Raw genomic sequence first — 21,284 nt, forward strand, 5'->3', positions numbered from 1 at the left:
GTTCTACTGTCAGGTGTAATGGATGAATGAATTCTCCAATTACATCCCTAACCTAAGCAGTTGGCAGTCACTCTCTTAGGTTCATTCTTATCCCTCTTAAGTTCATAGCCACCTTGGACAACATAATTTCTCGATGCATTCCTAAACTTACACATCCACAAAAAGTTGCCCTTCCTCAAACACAATTTGCCCCCTCTGCGACCTTAAATGGTTTGCCCTATATAATTGGTGAGAAGTTCCTTCTCCTCACCCTATAATTAGACTCCTCATCACCATTCACTAGATCAATTGACTCATTAGAGTTCACATTACTTAGTTGATCATCACTGTCATTATCCTCGAATCTCTCATCATCACCCCCATCAATTGACTTATTCCCATCTATATCATTTGGCTCTTCCTCCATCATCCAATCACCATCATCTGAGTCAAAAAAAGGACAAACATCATCTAACAATTCAGGCACATCATTTTTCAAACCAATATTTACTGATCCACTCTTTCTACTATCTTTCTCACATCTACGTCCAACTTGAGCTCCAACATCGTTTCTAACTTAAGCTCCAACTTCAACTTCACCTACATCCCATCTAGAAGGGATAACTATAGAAGGAACTGGATTATCAAAATTATCTTTAACAAACAAGTGAATCTCATGAACTCCTTCATCTGTGCTAAACATATGGATCACATCATTGTCATTCTTAATCAAATATCCACTAGTACTGCCACATGAGATAGTAAGATTCACATCTATCTTACCAATTAGTACATACAAATCAGCCACCATTTTCAAGTATGAATAATAATCTTCGTCTACATTGTCAATCTAATATTATCGATCCCCATAGTGCATAACCAAATTATGATAAGCCATTGGCCCCCTTGCATAAATTAATCATTATATATTAGTTCATATAAGTTAATAGCTCACTATGTATAAGATGGTGTTCTGACCAAAATGAAATAATTACAAATAGTAACAAGAAATCCTCATAAAACTGATAAATCTCTTGCATGGATGAGGTAAGCAGTCATTATATGATTAATATATAAAAACTAAATGTGTAGATCTTTTCTTTAATTTGATAGAAACTCTATATTCATACTAACCTATATTCTAGTTCAATTTAGTTGACATACAAGGTATCTAATGTTAGTTTAATTTAAAAGAAGGTAAGAGCACAATGTTGCGCATATAGCACAAACAAAGTAAAGAAAATGCTCGATATGGGCATTGTAAAAAATTTCAGTCGATGAAAACTTAGGATAGGATACAAAAAACGACGTTTGAAAAAAGCCACTATTGTTGCTGTAAGCCTGGGCTGGCATAGGAGGAAAGGACCACCAACAGAGTTCATTAAAAAAAAAAAAAAAATCAATTGAGCTACATTTTAAGAAGTCCAAGTTGACATTTTTTTCCAAGCATATCTAGAATTACAACTAGAGTTGATTTACGACTTGTGTTCATTGATTTTATTTTTTACAACTAGTTAGAGGTTGTTTGCAACACCATAAGGGGAAAGGAACCATCTACAGTTATTTTTCTAGAATTTCAGGCGGAAATATTTCATTTTTAACACTAATGCAACCCCAAAGGAACAGGATACGAGATGAACAAAATAGCCTATTTTTTGGCAAAGAGCATCAAAATCCACTCTTTTTTCCCCAAAAAGTGCAAATTTTATTAAAATAATATAACAGAACCAAGACGAACTTACCTAGCGGTTGGCTCTCTGCTACTCGGATATGCTTAGTCGATCAGAATAATATATAATACCTGTGAGATTAATCGAACAAGGTAAGAAATACTAATCGGAAATGACGAGTTAGCAAAGGGAGGTCGGGATCGACAAGTTGGGCATCAATAATATTCAAGAGTACTTTTGTCTTTTTATTTTACATAAACGGTTTGGCAGACCTCATGAAACCTCAGATATAAGCATAATAAACGCGAATTACAGTAGATTTTTATAATTTAATTAAAAATATTTTTTTAAAAAATGGCAAATTTATTTTTTTATTTTTAATCAGACAAAATAGAGTCTGGATCCTCCACTTTATCTTTAATCCAACACGTGGCAGAGCGTGAAACCCCTCCTTCCACTGAAATCGAGCGCCTGAACTTCATCCAACTCCCTCCTCCCCGGGTCTCGAGTGCTCTCTTTCAACGTATAAAATAAAATAAAATAAAATCCGCATGAAAAAATTTGAAGCTGAAAAATAAGAATTAGGATTAGTGTTAGAGTTGAGGGCGAGATGAGAAGGGAATTGTAATCTAAGAGAAAGGCAGAAAGGAGAAGATGCAAGGCGGTAATCTCCAGTTCCAAGTGTTCTCGAGAGGCAGATCCCCTCCTCTAACCTTCTTCGCTTCGTCCCCCTATCTTCTTGATCGGACATCCCGGAGGAATTCGATCTCTTGTAAGGCTATTTCTTCTTCCTCTTTCTTCTTCTTCTTCTCTCTTTAATTTCAAATTATTAGTCGGCGGACTCTCGATCTTCCGTTATCTTAATTACTTGACCCATTTAAGTTCTTGTAACTTTTGTTGCTATGTGAACCTAATAACTTCCAGTTTCATCGTTATTTCTAAAAGTTTGTAATTCTTCCCTCGTTGATTACAAGTTTCGTAGTTGTCAAACCTAAATCTACTGTCTTCTTAATTCTCGAGCCTATTTCGATCTTGTAACATATATTTCTATGTATTGATAGGTGAAATTAAGTAGCAAAACCTTCCAATTTCGTCATACCTGATGTTAAAAGTTCAAATCTTTGCTTTATGCTATATATATTTTGGGAGAAAAATTAAAAAACGAACTCTGCTTTGTTTAACCATTCCATTCCAGTAGATGGGCTTCTCTTTTGATTCCTCCCTAAAAAGTTTTGCAATATGATAGCACCTTATCTTTTGAAAAATAGTGGTCGTAAATTGGTAAATGTTTGCTTGTCTGCAGTAAGGTATGGATGCATGCCCAGGTTGAAATCAATAGGTCGAATCATCAGAGTCCATGCATCCAATATCAATATCGGAGCTGGGAGTTATGGAGGAGAAGGAGAAAGAGAGGACCATCGCAATCTCATGGATGGTTCTACTAGTGAGACTTCATCTGGATCGTGAGTTGTTCTTCATTAATTCTGAGTGCTGATATTTTTCCTTTGATCAGCAGTGAGAAGAAACTTTAATCTTTCTCACTAGTGTATTGAAATGACAGAGCAAGCTTATATATATCTCTCATGAAATGGCAGGGATAAACATCTATCAGGAGTTCGCTACCAACTATCTATTGCCAGTGTGCTACTCGTGTGTGCATTAGCATTTTCACTTGTTTTCTTGAAGGGAGGCCCTTCTGCACTTGTAAAGGCACTTGCAAAATCAGGCTTCACTGCTGCATTTACTTTGATCTTTGTTTCTGAAATTGGAGACAAGGTGATTAACTCACATCAACTTGTTATTTCTTGTCTCTTTTTTATGAATGACTACTTGACCTATTTTACATCAAGAACTACTTGACATACTTACCAATATCTTGCCAAGCTGTTATTTTTCCTTGATTACGCATGTATTTGATTATATTCATTTTCATTCTCTAACTCAATTTAAAGTATAAAAGTAACGTGCTTTTCTTGCCCTCCTATTATTGTTTGTTTTTTTTAAAGTGGAAATGCAGTGTATTTTCTTGCCATGCATCTCCTGGTTATTTGCAAATGTATCATCATTTTCTGTGCTCCTGACATTTGGTTTTCACAGAGAGAAATTTTTTAATGTCTTATGAATTTATAGATAAAAATTTGTGGGCCATTCTTTATAAATAATTCTTTACTTATAATACTAGATCTTGCGTTTAGGTTGATTTGTATGCCTTTATGATGTTTCTCATTGTAATCCAATCCATAATGATGCTGACCCCTATGATTGTAGCTTCTTTTTGTTTCATAGTTATTTATATCTGAATCATTTTCTTTCAGCCATTCAGAATTATTGGAAACTATCAACTTGAATACCTTGAACCAGGTAGTTTCAGATGCTTATGTCAGAATTCCTAGGGAGATGGTCCATCTAAGTGGTTGCTCGTCAATTTTGGGATTCCCACTGGTGTACTTGGCTATAGACACCTGTTGAAAATTATAAACATTTTATCTACAGTCCTTGAATCTATTAAAATACATGCCCTTGTCTTTTCAGACGAAGTTATTTCAATGATACGATATTGTATCAGTTTTTAGTTTAAAAATTTTAACTACTCTGAATATTTTCTCTGAGAAATTGTAATGCTATTAATGAAATTCTGGAATTTCTAAAGATGTGTTGGATAGTAACTTTTATGGCTTGATTTCTTGAGAGTCCATCTTTCTGAAATTTTCATATATTAAATTATTATACATACTAAGGAGAGTATGACTAATCTTTGATGCTCACTGTTATTGCAGACATTTTTCATTGCTGCATTGTTGGCTATGCAATACGACAAAGCACTGGTATATGATCCACCCTGTTAATATTTATATTCTCTTCTTAGTTGTGGTCTCTTCCATTTGAATAGTTGTTTTACTTGTGTATCCCTTTTCTTTTTCCCTTTTTTCTGGGGGGGTGGCGGGGGTGGTTAAAATTTTTGTATATCCTATTTATCGCCATTTCACATTAGAGAAACTTAACATCAGTGTTACTGTTTGAAAGTGAAGAAAAGTATTGATGATGAGATTCAACATGCAGTTAAATTGTGTCTCTTGAACAAAAAGATACTGAGATACCTAGACACAGGAACACATTACATCATGAATAATCAACATTGGAAACCCGTATTATGATTGCTATCCACTGACTATTTTTGTCTATTTATTATGGTTGGTGGCATATTGACTGCCAAAATACAAACAATCCAAAATGGGAGCCTGTAATGTCAACATATTATATGAAGGACTTTCTCGCCCCCCCTGCTACTCCACAAATGTGATTTACAGTTTGATTTCCTTTCTTTCAGTTCATATCACGATATATAAGCTAAATTCTTCATGCTTAAAGAAGATTAAAAGAATAGTTATTGTGTTTGTGTCCCTTATTCAGCTACTCATTTCCAAAGAGATTAGTATTACTCTTCAAATCTCCAGAAGGATAGGATCCATCAGGATCTTGTGCAACCATTTTGTTGAAGATAAGTGAGACACAGAAATGTCTAAGAAGTCTGCAATCTTCAAGGATATGCAAACTACAAAAGAATGAGTGTGATATACTCATCATTTATTTCAAGTTCTAAGATATGCCTTAGTGTTGATTAACTCATAGACTAATTAAGCTTATTTAAAAATAGCAAATCAGAAAATCAACATTTTGTAGTACTGTAGTTAAACCTTAGGTTAGTACTGTGCTACCGTTTACTTTACCATGATATCTAATGTGAAAGAGTTTTTAACTAATACTTTTCTTTATTGGAGCTCTTTTTCTTTAATAGTTTCTTGTCCATGAGCAGGTTCTATTTGGATCGATGGTTGCTCTTTCACTTATGACAGTCTTATCTGTGGTAATGGGACGGATTTTTCATTCTGTGCCAGCACAGTTTCAGACAAGTAAGTTATGAGTGGTATGCCTATTGAGGAATCAAGAGGTTGAAAATCAATTAAGTTTGAAGTAAGAGAAAAAAATATTGGAACCAGAGAAATCTATTCATGGACATTGTTTTTTTAGGGTAAATTATTCTAGAAGTTAACTAGATGCTTAAGTATTGCATAGTTTTTTTTTTTTTTTTCTGTCGTACAATTTTTATCTTAACAGATAGATGCAAGTTCTTTAGCCCCCAATTCTTACATCTTGGTGAAATGAAGTTTTGTTTTTGGTGGTAACACATGCATTTTCTTATCATGTTTCTGTTTCGGTCGATTCGAATTTCTATTTACTGGTAATGTTGCTTGCCTATGAGAATTCATTTAGCTTTACCAATTGGAGAGTATGCGGCGGTGGCACTTCTTACATTCTTTGGTCTCAAATCAATTAAAAATGCATGGGAGCTTCCATCAAATGCAAGTAGTAATAAGAAGGAGAGTTCTGACCTTGGAGAGCTTGTTGAAGCTGAGGAGATTGTGAAGGAAAAGGTTAGGTGCCATACAGAGCCCAAGAAGCTTTCCCCACTTTTCTTCTATATATATCTGTTTTTTTCTTTCCTGTTTTCAAGTGAATTTGTGGAAGTGTATGTGCCACGCTTGTTCATGTTAATGATAATGTGGACAATGCTAAGATCATGCTTAACTTTGTCACGTATTCTCATTCTCAGTTAGCAAAACAGAGCCAGGGTCCTCTACGATCATGAATTTTCATGTATGACATACCCTAGACTAAAACTTATGTCAATGACTAGTTCCTGTGGCAGTGATTACTTCTGTGTTGTAACAAACATAATAATTTTATTTGCTTTTTTTGGGTTATCATGAGAAGAATAACAATGGTAATCTCCTAGTAATGTTTAGTAGTTTGCTCCGTGACAACATAGATTGCTTACCAATATGTTCTGTATAAAAAATAACCTACTTTTCTGCGTACTCCTTATTGTTCCGCATTGACTTCAAATAGTCATGTACTATGTTTCCTACTATTGTTCATTGTCATAAATTGCTTTTTTAACCTTTTGCTGCACGTGATAAATAGCATGTTGAAATAACTCAGGTAGCCAAGAAGCTCATGAATCCTCTTGAACTCCTTTGGAAATCTTTCAGCCTTGTGTTTTTTGCGGTGAGCAACATCTTTTCGATATCTTTTTCAAATATCAAAGTGAACAAGTACACATTGTGTTAGCTTGAGCAATGCTTAGAGATGAAGTAGAATAAGGATTAGGCATGATGTCACAGTGACTGCTAATGTCACAACTTAGCTTTTGGATTCATTTATTGATTATCATCATCCAAAATTAAATTATGAAACCATTTTCAGGAATGGGGTGATAGGTCAATGCTAGCTACAATTGCTCTGGGTGCTGCACAGGTGTGGCCATCTGAATGCACCTATTTTATCTTATCTGTCATTTATTGTGGCCAACATGGTTAGTTTTCTTTTATGGCAGGATAATATCATTGATTTCAATTTGATGTTCTTTCTGTAGTCTCCTTGGGGTGTAGCTAGTGGAGCTATAGCCGGTCACCTATTCGCAACATCGATTGCAATTTTAGGTGGAGCATTTCTAGCCAACTACATTTCAGAGAAACTGGTTAGAGTTACTAAAGATTTTTTTTTTTTTTTGGCGGTGCTTCTTTGTTTTGTGCTTCCAAGTGAATTTTAGGTTTTGGAACTAAGTTCCTTTGTTCATATGGAATTTCATTTGATCAGGTTGGTTATTCGGGTGGAGTACTATTTCTAGTTTTTGCCGTGGCTACATTCTTTGGAGTTTTCTAATACACAGTGCAGACAAAATTATTGTGCAGCCTTCAAAGGAATATTTCATGTTCCAGAAAATAGAACGTTGCAGCTTGGCAAAAGAACAGTTGGACTACCCTGAGGCATATGGTTTTCTCCAAGGTAGTATTAAGCTAGCTGTTATTCAAAGACGTATGACAAGTAGTTTCTTTGCAGTGTATTCATAATTTGTAGCTGCAATGTAATCATGATTGCCAAAATATTATGTTAATTCTTTTTATTAGAATGAAGAGACATTAATCAATTGCTTTGCAGTGAACCACATGAGAAATTTGGTGTCCCACAACAAACTTAGTCAGATTACTGTTTGATGTCAAACTGCCTGGTAGTGAGAGTCCATATAACATTTGAGAAACTGGGCATTAAGTATCATGATAAATCGGCAAATCATCAGACAAATTGAATATATGGACTGGATTGACTCAATTGCTGACTTTTTAAGTTCCTGAAATCATCTGATAATTATATTGGTTCAGGTTTTTTTAGAGTCATGTATATGGTCCAATCTCTGGAATTTTTGATTTCTGCCATTTACTATGACTGGGTTGGAACGGGTCCCATGAAATGAGCAGGTCTGGGCCCGGATTTTGCCTTCGGCTTGTGAAGGATTTTAGCGTATATGCTTCCTGAGAAAGGAAATGTTAGTCCATATCAGAAGAATTCCGGAGTTTGAACAATTTCAAAAGAATGATGTTGAACAAAAATTGAGCAGCCATATATTGGTAATTTCTGTGTTCCCAATTCCTGCGGTCCGGTGGATGGATACGTACTCGCTATTTGGTACATCTAACATCAGAAGCAAACAATCGCTGCACCATACTTTTTGGCCGGCGGTAATATCCTTGGCTGAGACTATAGCTTGAGAATTTATTTGGAGATTTTATGGGGTGGGCGTTTTGGCCTGTCTATTGGTAATGATGCCTTTTTTCTGTGATAGATGTTGGAGAATATGACTAACGGATGCCTTTTTTCTGTGATATTCTCTCAAAATCTTTCATCAATAGATATATGGCATATCCGAGCATCTAAAGTTCATGAATGCATTAGACTCTTTGTTAAGAATATGAATTGGAAGAAAAGTCCTGCATCCAAGCACCGCCTCCATTCCCTGAAACATATCAGCTCATAATGTTTCAGCCTTTCTTTGATAGGCCGCGAAAATGCAGCCGTAGGTCGGAGGTTCGGGCCACGTATTGAATGTTTAGCCCTATAAAGAGGATTAATAGAGTTATACATCGATGTGGAAAGTTAAGCTCACAGGATGTGGTCATACCATGTGTTTTTTTGGGGGGGATGGGGTAGATATCTGGTCAAAGTGCATGCGCTGTTTTGGGTGTCAAGATAGTCGATAGAGGTGTCTCTGAGGGAAAACTACGGGACTAGAAAGTGAGTTCCTGTGGGTTGATTCAAGTGCAAAGTAAGTGGAAGAAGAGGACAGCACTCGCCGCCCAAATGCCCAGAGCGAGAAGAAGGGGCTCTTTGGGTTCATAATTTTAAGTGCAAACCCTCTTTTGTCTCCAAGCGTCTCGTGCTCCTACGGTGCGAAAACCTGCCGCATCTATGGTGCTATCGAAAAGCATAAATTTATGGCTCCATGCCTATGCCGGTGGTAGAATTAGAGCTGGTTGACTGCCCTCGCCCATCAGGGTAGATAAGATAACAAAGTAAAAAATAAAAGACTATATTGGGTCGCTGCTGGGTATGCCACAAAGAAGTTTATCGTTTGTATCTAAAAATTGACGAGCGTGTATTACCTAACCATGTATACTGATGAATATGGTGCTCTAGAAACTATGTATCAATTTATTTTGAGGTGTGTATTAGATTGCTAAATGACTATTTTGTTACATATATATCATTTTGCCATATAGTTTATACAGGTGAAAACTATATTATGAAAACTGTGTAGTAATTTACTTGGAGGTGTGCATTGGGATGGGTGACTTCATGAAAATGAAGATTCACAGGAGGATAAAGGAACTCGAGGAAGGGCAAAAATGCCACATAAGGAAAAAGAGAGGATGCAGGCGCATGGTAGGAGAAGTTTCATCCTATTTAACTTTTAGGTTTTCTCTTTAAGATGGGTAGTAGAGAAAATGTGGCAAAATAGGAAGCCCACCCTATGCATTAGAGGATTTTTGTTCAGCACTTGATGGTAGGCTAATAAAATCTCCCAATATCCAGAGAAAGGCCTTAAATGTTCAGATTTTTTCATAAGATATGCTGCCCCCTGGCTTGAAGCCTACGCTAACCAATAAGGTTTCGCTCATGCAGCCCATCAAGGGTCTCAGATCTTGTCTTACAGCACATATTTTAATACTCAACTCATGCTATGTGAATGTGATATTTGATTCTTCGTGACATTTTCTTAAATTTTAAATATCCTGTTGATAACACAATTATTGTGTTTTGTGGTGCAATTAGAAAATAAATTTAGGAATTTGGTTGGCAACAAATGTCATGCATTCATGCACAGTACAGAAGTGGTGTGATTTATGTTGTACTAGCAACTTAGCCATGGCCTAAATGCTAAAATTATCATGAGATGTGATAAAAAAAATATTGGATGCCTCGGCTTCAAGCCAGACCTATCGCATTGACCTTGGACATGAACCGAAGAGAACAATCTCGACACCAGCCGAGCAGCCAACCAACCGATGTGAGCGATTTCAGTTCTGGCCAAAGAGGAGCCATCAGCGAAGAAGAACGATCAATGCATGTCGAGAAAGACTGACAGTCCTAACAACCAACAGCTCTGGCGGCCTATAGTAATGGTAGCACCATAGCCTGTGCTCCACCAATGTTGCCCGCCGCCCACGCGAACTAGCTCCCATATCGAGGTCGTACTACTGGCCATTACCTGGCCATCATTGCACGACATGTCAAGTCAAGTAACTATAAAATGAGCTTCTCTATATAAAAAAGCAACCTAAAGAACCTCAGGTATACAATAAATGATATTTATTTCTTATAGAGAACCATACTCTGGGGAAATCTCTTCTTTCTATACTATTGCCTCTTTATTTTGACTTAAGCATTGAAAGGTCCCTCCAGAAATTCTTTGACAAGCAGACTTTCTTGCCGGCTATTTTCGGAGGGGCTTAACACCTGACGCATCAACCGCCTGCTTAGCTCGCCTCCAACTGACTTCAGGATCGATAAAGCTGCACTCCTATCTTAGTCCAGATTCGGCGGCAACAAGATCAATGTTGACGACTACATTTTTGTTTGGTAAATAATTGAATAAACCAAGTTAATACAAACTGGTTAGGTCCACTGAAAATGATATTCAGGCTCAAGCCATGCTTGACAATAAATCTTCAAGCTTAGCTTATCAGCCACCCGACGCGAGCTTGAACAGGCTTATTGTTGAGCTCTCATGCTTCTACTTATCTTCCCAAGTCCAAAGTGCTCTAGTTTGGCTAATCTATGGGTCAAACTCGAGTTTTAGCTTCAATTGTTTTCCAAATGGAACAAGCATGTTATTATTATTTTTTTTGAGCTGCACATGAGCGAATTGGTTCATTAATTTTGAAACTTGGTTCACTAATTTTGAAACCATACTTTTAACACCACTACAATAATTCCCATGCACTAAACCACCAAGATCCGCGCCTGCCGTCTACCCCAAGAGCCAACCACATTGAGTTGCGTGTGCGAACCACCATGCCAAGGTTGGTTGATGTCATGACAGGAGGCCATGAATGTCGTCCCAAAAAAATACGAGACCATGAATGGGCAGCTTGCATGTGTTACATGTGTACGAGCATTCAGTTGGTTTGGGATCGCTCTAAGGCAGCCCATCCCCTTGTTTCAAATCTGAGGGCCCCGTAGGTATAACACCGAAGATGTTATACCGAAGGGGATGAGCCTAAGGCAGAGTATCCCAAAATAAAATAAAAATTAAAACAATGAACTCGGTTTCAAGCCTTTCCAAGATACATCAAAAAATTTCTTTGATGTAACTTTCTCGCTCTATTTATAAAATCATGCTCCTTTTTCAATTAAAAATAAATTTAAATTATTAAGTATAAGAGTTAAACTAATTAAAATGAGCTAGGACTAACAGATAAATAATTTCGACTAATATTAAAATAAAAATAAAATAAAATAAAAAACTTAATACAAGTAGGACAAGGGGCTTCCATCCTGCATGAATCTTTTCATGCACGCGTCCGGGCGATGGAGCTCAGTCCGATTGGCGTATGCTGCGTGGGACTCGAAAACCTGTCGTCACACGGACCCTGCTCTCCCTCGAGTGCAGTTATTATCTCAGGCGAGAAGCTGACGAAAGCGCCCGCAAGCGTTCCCGCTGCTTCCGCCTCTCTCCCCTCCCTATCAGAGGCCTGCCTCATCCGCACACTGGACTATAGAACTTTCTGGATCCTCACCTCGCATCACGACGGAAACGGCATGCTAGTGGCTACTGGAACCGCCAAGTTATGTGACAATACGATAACCAGCCCTTCTAATGTTAGCATGAGCGAATAAAACATTTTCGAGGGTGTCTAATCAAAAACTCCATTAACGTAAAACAGCAGCTAAATTAGTATTTTCTTTCTAGTTAACATATAGTTGTCCCTGTTTATGTACTTCACTCTTGCTTGAATCATATTTATTTTGAAATAACATATTAACTTAGCAATGAGATATGGAGGATGGTAATTGTTTGGGGGGGGGGGGGGCGGGGGGGGGGGCGCGCGCGCGCACCCGTCCCCGCAACAGATTGGCGCTAGAGGAAGGGCCGCGCCCCTTGCCACAGACTACCCCCAGGACTGGGAGGCGCCACAGGAACCTTCCCGCTAGGGGGGCTATGTTGTGGGGGGGTGCACCCGAATTTAGTCCCACATCGGAGGGGGGGGTGTGCACCCGTCCCCGCAACAGATTGGCGCTAGAGGAAGGGCCGCGCCCCTTGCCACAGACTACCCCCAGGACTGGGAGGCGCCACAGGAACCTTCCCGCTAGGGGGGCTATGTTGTGGGGGGGTGCACCCGAATTTAGTCCCACATCGGCTAGTAGCAGAAAGGTTCTGTGCCTTAAATGGGAGGTGGAAATCCTTTCCTCTCGAGGGCCCTTTTGTGGGACAAAACCGTGAGGGCACTAGTCTCCCCCCATCTGCGCTGGACGCGCGGGCCGGAGCGCCCAAAGCGGACAATACCTCGGGAGGAACGCAGTCCTCTTTCTCTGCTAGCTTAATGTGGGCTAACTGTTGCGTGAGGCTCCGGCCAAAGCGTCCGTCCCCGCAACAGATTGGCGCTAGAGGAAGGGCCGCGCCCCTTGCCGCAGACTACCCCCTAGGACTGGGAGGCGCCACAGGAACCTTCCCGCTAGGGGGGCTATGTTGTGGGGGGGTGCACCCGAATTTAGTCCCACATCGGCTAGTAGCGGAAAGGTTCTGTGCCTTAAATGGGGGGTGGAAATCCTTTCCTCCCGAGGGCCCTTTTGTGGGACAAAACCGTGAGGGCACCAGTCTCCCCCCGTCTGCGCTGGACGCACGGGCCGGAGCGCCCAAAGCGGACAATACCTCGGGAGGAACGCAGTCCTCTTTCTCTGCTAGCTTAATGTGGGCTAACTGTTGCGTGAGGCTCCGGCCAAAGCGTCTGTCCCCGCAACAGTAATGAATGCCAATTTCAATAAAAAATGGTTAAAGCCAGGAGGGTTCTGCAACTGCAAGGTCGTGTCATAATTACCGTTCAAAGTATCATAACGGCCGTTAGCTTGAGCCTGGCCGGCAAGTTCACAGGGAAAAAAATGGGCTCGGTAGTCTGCTCCTTGGAATGGATGGAGAGGGGCTGTATCTTTCGCGCCAAAGAAGGACTCATCTTCTTTTTTTTTTTTTACAAATCTACCGTTGCATCTCGCTTTGAGATCTGTGCGAGGAACGGTCAGCGGCGCGAGATCAATCACCCTGAATTGAGTCGGTTCATAGGAGAAGTGGCTGCAATAACAGCAACAATAATACGGAAAGATTCCACGTTCCTTCCCAACTAAAAAATAAAACGATATCCACGAGAGTATTCTATCTATATATATCTTTATCATCCCCGTACTGCCTCTGAATCTTTTCGCCTGCTACTCTCGTACTGTCCTACTACTCTCCGACGACTCTCGTAGTTGCGTGGACGCATCCTTCCATCGCCATCCCCTCTCACCCTCCTTCTTCCAGTAGGAGATGTTCTGCGTTCCCGACTGGGATGGTCCCCTTCTCCGTACAAGCCCTGCTTTGTTCGTCTCCTCCATCTCCTAATCAATCGAATTTCTTTGGATTCTCCTGGTAAATTTTTGAATTCTTTTATAGGATTGAGAACGAATTGCCGGGGCTGATCTCGCATCAAGGGCCGGTGACCCACGGTGACCCGGTCCTGGAGAGATCGGCGCCGGTGCAGCCCGCCGCCGATGCAGGGGAGATCGGATCGGCGGCGGTAGCGGAAGCGGCGAGGCAGCTGTTCACGGAGGAGGACGAGGTGGCCTCTTGGATCCAGTACCAGATCGGGGAGGACGGCGGGTGCGATCTGTACAGAGAGCTGCTGGCGGCCGCCACCGGCGCCGAGACCCCGGCCGATCGGGGAGACGCGGAGAAGCTGGGGGTGGAGGAGTCGAGGGTGCCCGCGGTGGTGGAATCGAGCGAGACGCCGGCGGCGGACGGGCAGGCAGCGGTGGTGATGGGGTTGAGGAGAGATCTGGCGAGGTCGCACGCAGGGGACGGCAGGAAGCGGAAGGCGAGGGCGGGTGACTCCGGGTGCCACAGCGAGGTCCGTCCATCCCCATTTCTCCATTTTGTAAGTACTCAAAATAAATAAAAAAATATTTAAAAAGAGGCTAACACCCGGCTGCATGTTCGGATCATCGTATACGTGGCTAATTACATCGAATCCATTCTACGGACGACTTTCATAAATATTCCTATTAAATTTTTTAATATTTTATTTTCTTATTCTCTATTCTAATTTAATTTAATAAATTTAATTTATAAAAATAAATAAATAAATTGATTAGAAGCGTAGCGATATGCATGACAAAATCATCACCGTATCATCCGTATATTTTAAATAAAAAGCTAACTTGGGACCACTGTATGCCAAATGAAGGTATTAAAGTTCTATATAAAGTTCACGGTCACATCATTTATTTGCAAAGATGGAAGGTTGCTTGGCCTGTAGCATGTGACATTGTATTTGATAGTCGTTTATCAATGATTGAGAGGCGTACAGTCTTTTCGCATCTAAAATACGCATCATAGAGGGTCTCGACTTAGAAAAAGTATATAAAAACTCTCTATTTTTGAGATGAACAATGTCATGCAGTGTGAAAAATGGCCGAGCATCCCACTTCAGGTATCATGACAGCAATAAGTTTAAACAACTAGAAATATAAAACCAAAAACTTCTATGCTAAGGAACAAAATGAGGGATGTCGACGGGCTCTCATCACTCGAGTACCAAAAGATATGAGTTCGTATAATAATGACATGCCAACCATAGACTGTCGTTATTAGAGAAGATCCAAACTCCAAGATGGAATAAAAGTGAAAATCCAAGATGAAATCGTTTCAAGACACATTTATTGGCTAGACTCTGGTGTGACTACCAGCCCACTTTCTCTAAAACCTAATTTAAATTTTATGAAATAAAATCTCTATTTAAACCGAAGGATTTGATTTCACATATCTGATGAGAGATTAAAAAATATATTTAACCATTTTATTTTTTATTTTAAAATTGATTTTTTTAAAATTAAAAAACTCCAACAGTATTAAGCTGTTAAGAAAAAAAACGTTGATGTCTTTTTAGTTTTTCGTCCCCTGACATTTATACTTTGTGCTTTTCTGCCTGAACGAAAGGATGCTGAGTTTGAATCTGGTGACAAAAGGAAAGACACACAGAGATCTGCATCCATAAGAAGGTCGCGTGCTACAGAGCTCCACAATCTTTCTGAGCGGGTACACTTCTTTAGACTAACAACACAGACTTGTAGTTAGTTTTCAGTTCCTTAAATTTGTGCTCATTATCTGATGTTCAATGGCTGACAATCATTGAAGAGGCGTCGTGATAGGATCAATGAGAAGATGAAGACCTTGCAAGAACTAATTCCCAGATGCAACAAGGTCCTTATTCTACAACTTAATCTAGCCAACGGGCAATATTCAGATGATCTTCCACTTTAAATTCCCTTTGATTTCTTCCAATTTTCAGTCAGACAAAGCTTCGACATTGGACGAGGCCATTGAATACTTGAAATCACTTCAGTTGCAAGTCCAGGTATAACTAACTTGCATCACTACTTGTTCCTGTTTACTTTGGATATGTTCTTTAGAATGCAGGAGTCGCCCTTTTATGGCTCATGCAACAGCATGAAAGAAACATGAACAAACCTGCTTATCTGGAATCATTCCAGAGATAGGCTGTATGGTTGAGTATTTCATGCAAAATAAAATTATTCTCAATTTAACTATTCTGCTGTAGTATGTGTCCTCTTGTTGGACAATGTTGACTGCAGTTTATATTGAGCATGAGAGCCTGACAGGCAATTTTCTCAAAAATGACATGCATGGCTAGCAGATAAGCTGTTTCTCATGCAATAATCTTGCCTAGCCATGAATGACCCATAGGGCCCATCTTCGATGATCAATCCCTATGTGTCTCATGATGCATAATGCATTGTTCTTAAGAACATGTAACAGAGCATCATTCTCTTGATCATGTGCAAGCATAAGGAATGCACAAACTAGTGCCTTTTCTACTGAAGTTGAATTTATTGGAGGATCATTCAACCACCTTGAGGCTTCTACCATTTAAAAGTTCAGAGGGGAGATGTCAGGTGGCCTGCCCATCATGCTAGGATCCCAGCTTATGAAGTGTAGCACAATTTGATTTATGTGAATGCTAGGGTGTTATTTGAATGCAAAGAATTTTGCAGTGACAGGACTTAGCCCTGAATAAGAACAAGTGGCAAATGTTCCTGAACAAGCCCCATGGAGTGAACAAGGCTTCATGACTATGGAAGCATTATACTTTCTCCTTTCAGCGTTGGCTTTCTAAAAACCACAATTAGAAAAGAAAATTATTTATGACATCCTGATATCTCCCAAGTAAATGCTACTTCAAAAGTAGTAAACAAAAATACAATGACCCCCATTCGTTATCAACATATAGCTTGTGTCAGTCAGTGCCCTTAAAGTCCTTGTGATTTCTGTGAACAAATATTTCATCGGAAACTACCTCCATTAGCACACATGGTCCAAGTCTCCTTCAAATAAACAAAAAAAAAAAGAGAGTTCTTGTTCGCATATTTTCTTTCTCATCTGTTATCATTTGCAGCAAAAATTAAGTTTCTTTTCAGCTTTTTTGCTCCTGATGGCACAGTAGTTTGTGAGATGCGTGTAAAGTTTTACAGTTGAATCGGTTTGTGCTAACATGGAATTCTTTTGGTGTTTAATTGGTTTTGGCACTTGCATCGGCCCCGGCTGGAACTCATCAATAATATCAAACCTTTTTGCAGCTGATGTCCATGGGGCCAGTGATGTTTCCGGGCGTCCAGACGTACCTGCCACCCATGGGGACAGGCATGGGGGTAGGTGTGGGCATCGGCACAGGGGCGAAGATGGGTCCGGCGACGGACACTGGGGGCCTGAGCCGCCCGGTGCTTCAGTACGGACCTTTCTTGCCATGTCCTCCTATTGCCGCACCTGTTCCAGCTCAGTTTGACCCAAGGATCTTAGTACTGTCTTTTCATCCACCGACTATGGCAACAGCCGATCAAATCGGAGCTGAAGCACCTCGTCAGCGAGATCCGACCTCATCAAACTCGGTCAGGATGCAGGGCACGAATATGTTTCAAACCCGCGATCCCTATTATTATTTTCCCGGCCTTCATCATCTCCATGGATCATCTCAGGTATTTATGTTTCTTCACAATTATCCCTATCTTGCCACCTTGGGACGACGCTATCTCATTTCTTTTATCACATACTTGAAGCTATCTATATATGATTAGGGTTCACATTTGGAATGGAATTATGGTATGTTACAGATGTAGGTGGAACCGAGGTGATGGTCCAGATATTCGTACTATTACTATTGTTTCCCGGACCAACTTTTAGCAGCCATTATATTTGCTATCTGAGATTGTTGGTAACTTTTAGTCCTCATTGCCGTCCAGCAGCAGTTTCAAAACTGAGTTTCGTCTCTCCTCATCATAAGTCACAATAAATATTACATTCACTTGTTATATGGATTATTTTTTTTCAAAAAAAAAATGAATGCTATTTGTATATCAATAGATTCTTGCAATTTTTTGCCAGAGTTGCATAACGGATGAACCAGGAACCAGCAAGAGAACTGATGATGCTGAGAATAACATACTCGGTAGGCTGATATGCCTTTCATATTGCTAGGTCTTTAAAATAAACAGAACCTTGCTTTTTGAATGATGATGCAATCTTTTGATTTATTTGCAAGCCATTTATTGGCATTAGGACAATTAGGGTTCTCATATATCTCTGTATTAGGCATCGGCGTAGGCCTGATTAATGCAAATATGGCTATTCAGTTTGCTTTTCTAGTGGAACAATCAAAAAGGTTATTTTAATCTTCCATGCATAGGAAACTTTGCTTCTTCAGAGGATGAACCCCACCTTTAGCCTGCTGATGAATGTTTTAGAACATGCCATTGATATGGAATTACTGTTTCCTTTCCTGTGCTCTGGCCTCCCCGGTTATTCCTAATGGAGCTGCTTTTGTATGAAGCTTGAGTCTCTGCAGAGTTTATGGTCTTCCTTTTTCTCAACAAAAAATAAAAAAAAGGGAAGAAAAAAAGACACACATCCTAGCTCACTGGCGTTTCTTTGGATCAGCTATAATCGAAGCAGCCACACAATAGAAATTGGTAAAAGATATGCATGCTTGAAGATTCGTGAATAAACAATGTTTTTGTATTCTGTTATCGTGCATGAATTTAATAGTCATGTGATCTACATGTTTCACACTTGAAACCTCTTAGAAGTAGTTGTCTTTCTTTGCATCTTAAACATGATATATACGTACATGCAATATAAACATACAGAAAAACAAGAACAAACAAAGAATGACTTTTGAGATGTTTTTGTACTGGGATCAAGACAGGCTCTTGAAAACAATTAACAGACCGCCATGACTAGTTATAGCTTTGTACCATTAACTAGCCATATCCTGCAAATATTATGTAATAAACCTGCGATGATCCGATTAATAGCATATACAAGTGTTTACTTGGGATAAACGATGGTAGTAGTGGTTGTCATACTGAATTTAATATATCTGGCAGCGAGATCTTTTAAGCTTTCAAAATAACATCGGACCAAGGGCCAATGTTTGTTGCAAAATTTTTTTCCTGGAATATCTTCATAATAAGGCAGATGAACTAAATTCGATCTTGCATTAGTCTCTATATATTGTATTGTTTGACCTAAAAATTTCTAGTAATTGTTGTTATGGTAGTCTCACATTTCATATGCATCGCTTTTGCAGGCTGAAATGTTGTCTTTTTTGGTAGCTATATCAACTAGCCTCGAAAATGGGTACACAGCACAGTAGCGTTGCCCGTGGCTACCTTCCAGGTCTTGCAGAACATGCGAGAATAGCACTACCATCATGAGACTTCTAACGTTTAGGATGCTATAAGTGTAGCCCCAAATCAGTATAAGAGATGCCCGAGTTTCTCACATCGGGTACTTGTATATTTCTTATGCTATGTAATATAAAACGTGTAATGGTTAGCCTCCAATCAAAGCTCTGAGGGTGGCACTACCGCCCTAGATATATCAACAAGTTCATTTCTTATTTTATATATTTGTTGCTATTTATGAATATAATAAAAAAGGTGTGCCATCTCTCCATCCTTTCAACACCATCCCACTAGTATGATTGATGGGGTAATTTTGGTCATAAGATCAGTTTGAGCTAATTGCCTATAGCTTGTCATCCAGAAGGACATAATGAAAAACTTAACAATTTATCCGGTGGGCTCCAATTTGATCTGTAGGTAATTTTTTTGTACTTTAAAAAGTCAATAAGAGAATCTATCCAGCTCGGCTCGATCATGATGTTCATCACGAACTTGGATTCCTCGATGCTCGGCATCTTCAGGACTTCAAAATATGCAGCTTTAGTTACATCGGCAGCCTCCTCCTTGGTCGGGTTGTCCCCCTGTCGCCTCGTGATGGGAGACGATAGCTTCCTCGACATTGGCATATTTTTCTGCCCACATCAATATCTCAGCGAAGTTTGTAGAGAAGCATTTCTCTAAAGAGAAAAGGAAGCGGGATAGTCTTAAACCGCCCTTCATCGCCGACAATGCGACCAATTGATCTAGGTTGCGGACTTCCAACGTCGCCTTATTGAAGCGATTGACATAATTTTTGAGGAACTCTCCTTCTCTCTATTTAACATCGAGCAGCGCATCAGAACCACGATGCCATCTTTGGCTTGTGACGAAGTGCACCGTAAAGAGGCATTTGAGCTACTCAAAAGAATGAATCGATCTAGGTTAAAGTCTTGAGAACCATAACCGAGCTGCTTTGCAAAGCCTTGCAAAGCATGGCGAAAGTATGGCGTCAGTGGCTCCATGCAGCATCACGAGAGCATTGAAGCTCTCTAAATGATCCATAGGATCCGAGGTGCCATCGTATGGCTCCACCTGAGGCATTTAGAACTTAGATGGGATCGGCTCCACAATCCACAAGAAAAAAGAAAGTTCCGTAGAGAAGCTGAGGTCATTATTTGACCTCGAAGTCTGCCCCTAAGTGCTTGAATCTGGCGACCCATCTCCTCGATCTTTTGATCGAGGTCGATTTCTCATCGGGCTTGTACTCCATCTGAGGGAAAGATGAAAGACTTGGAGCGGAATTTATGTCGACGAGGTGTATTCCAGGCTCTATAGTGAATCTCGTGAGGCCAGAGCTTGGCGCTGCAAGGTATTGAATGCTCCACAACTCATTCAAGACCTCATGATGATAATTTCTCCCCTCTTTAGATGTCGGTGCAAGACCCTTCCTCTAGTGCCAATCTGTTGCCGTTAAATTCTGCACCAAGGTCGGCAACTGCTTGGCTTGCTTCGGGGTTGATGTGAACTGAAGAGAAATAAGGTCATATGTGGCCAAGGTTAAAATAAGTTGAATGCTGCCGAGGCCAACTTGCAAGAAGTCCGCTTGCCAAAAGATTTTTAGCGAGGAACCCTCCGATTCTTAAGCAGAATAGTAAAGCAACAGTGTGGAAGGAAGAAAATTTATCGAATGGAATCTCCAAATGAACATAGCTGAGGATCCCCAGGCCACCCTTTATATAGGATAGTATACCGATTCTTTACCTGGTTTGGTTTGACGTGCCTTAACTGTACAGTAACAGTTGGTTGCACATTAAGAACGTAGTAATCGTCCTGCAACAACATTACGCCGATTATTTATTGACAGCAGTGTCGCCATAATTGCTAGTCTTTATTAGCACGAGTAAAGTGGCATCTCGGTTTTTACCGAAATTGCCTACCTCAGTTAATACCGAATTCAAGGAGGTCGATCTAAGCCGAGGTCAAGATATCCAATATTTCTTCCATCATATGCCATCACTTTCAAAAATCTTAACTTCTTTATTCTGATGAAGTGCTTTGCTAGCTTTTAATGAATGGTGATGATTATATGAAAACTAGTGGTAGTTCACATTTTCCAGCCAGCAAAACGAGTCACAATAGAGAAGAAACCATAGATCCCTTGATGTGATAAGAAATTTCCAATTCATGGTAGAGCCAAGGTGCTTGCAAGTTGCAATACGAGCTACCACCTGAAAAACATATCCCATCCAGATTCTACTTATCAAGTAAGTAATAAAATTCGAGTATAAACCATAGAGTTTATTCGTATTT

General features: G+C 39.9%; 2 protein-coding genes across 13 annotated transcripts; both read left to right on the forward strand.

The window, feature by feature from the left end:
• Positions 1-2,088: 2,088 nt before the first annotated feature.
• LOC103711878 (GDT1-like protein 2, chloroplastic) lies at positions 2,089-7,638 on the forward strand. 4 transcript variants are annotated; one of them, XR_015974046.1, is made up of 10 exons: positions 2,089-2,421; positions 2,953-3,112; positions 3,245-3,425; positions 4,427-4,474; positions 5,464-5,560; positions 5,922-6,082; positions 6,651-6,716; positions 6,915-6,965; positions 7,045-7,188; positions 7,308-7,638. XR_015974046.1 is itself a non-coding variant. In XM_039114958.2 (10 exons), exons 1-10 carry the CDS (start codon positions 2,304-2,306, stop codon positions 7,371-7,373), a joined length of 1,053 nt encoding a protein of 350 aa, XP_038970886.2. In that variant the 5' UTR covers positions 2,089-2,303; the 3' UTR covers positions 7,374-7,638. The 4 variants fall into 4 exon arrangements, 2 of the variants coding, with proteins under 2 accessions (XP_038970886.2, XP_088568705.1); XM_039114958.2 differs by having other exon boundaries at positions 7,084-7,188; XR_015974047.1 differs by lacking the exon at positions 6,651-6,716.
• Positions 7,639-13,435: 5,797 nt separating this feature from the next.
• LOC103711906 (uncharacterized) lies at positions 13,436-19,198 on the forward strand. 9 transcript variants are annotated; one of them, XR_015974206.2, is made up of 9 exons: positions 13,436-13,619; positions 13,693-14,173; positions 15,235-15,333; positions 15,433-15,498; positions 15,587-15,652; positions 16,893-17,288; positions 17,424-17,570; positions 17,695-17,758; positions 18,899-19,198. XR_015974206.2 is itself a non-coding variant. In XM_039114962.3 (8 exons), exons 1-8 carry the CDS (start codon positions 13,567-13,569, stop codon positions 18,901-18,903), a joined length of 1,230 nt encoding a protein of 409 aa, XP_038970890.3. In that variant the 5' UTR covers positions 13,436-13,566; the 3' UTR covers positions 18,904-19,198. The 9 variants fall into 9 exon arrangements, 8 of the variants coding, with proteins under 8 accessions (XP_038970890.3, XP_088569121.2, XP_088569123.2 ...); XM_039114962.3 differs by lacking the exon at positions 17,424-17,570; XM_088712995.2 differs by lacking the exons at positions 17,424-17,570; positions 18,899-19,198 and adding an exon at positions 17,996-18,166.
• Positions 19,199-21,284: the final 2,086 nt, after the last annotated feature.

The sequence above is a fragment of the Phoenix dactylifera genome, chromosome 16, assembly GCF_051530095.1.
Source record: "Phoenix dactylifera cultivar Ajwa chromosome 16, Ajwa_hap1_PhDact_Kaust_v1.1, whole genome shotgun sequence".
NCBI lineage: Eukaryota > Viridiplantae > Streptophyta > Magnoliopsida > Arecales > Arecaceae > Phoenix > Phoenix dactylifera.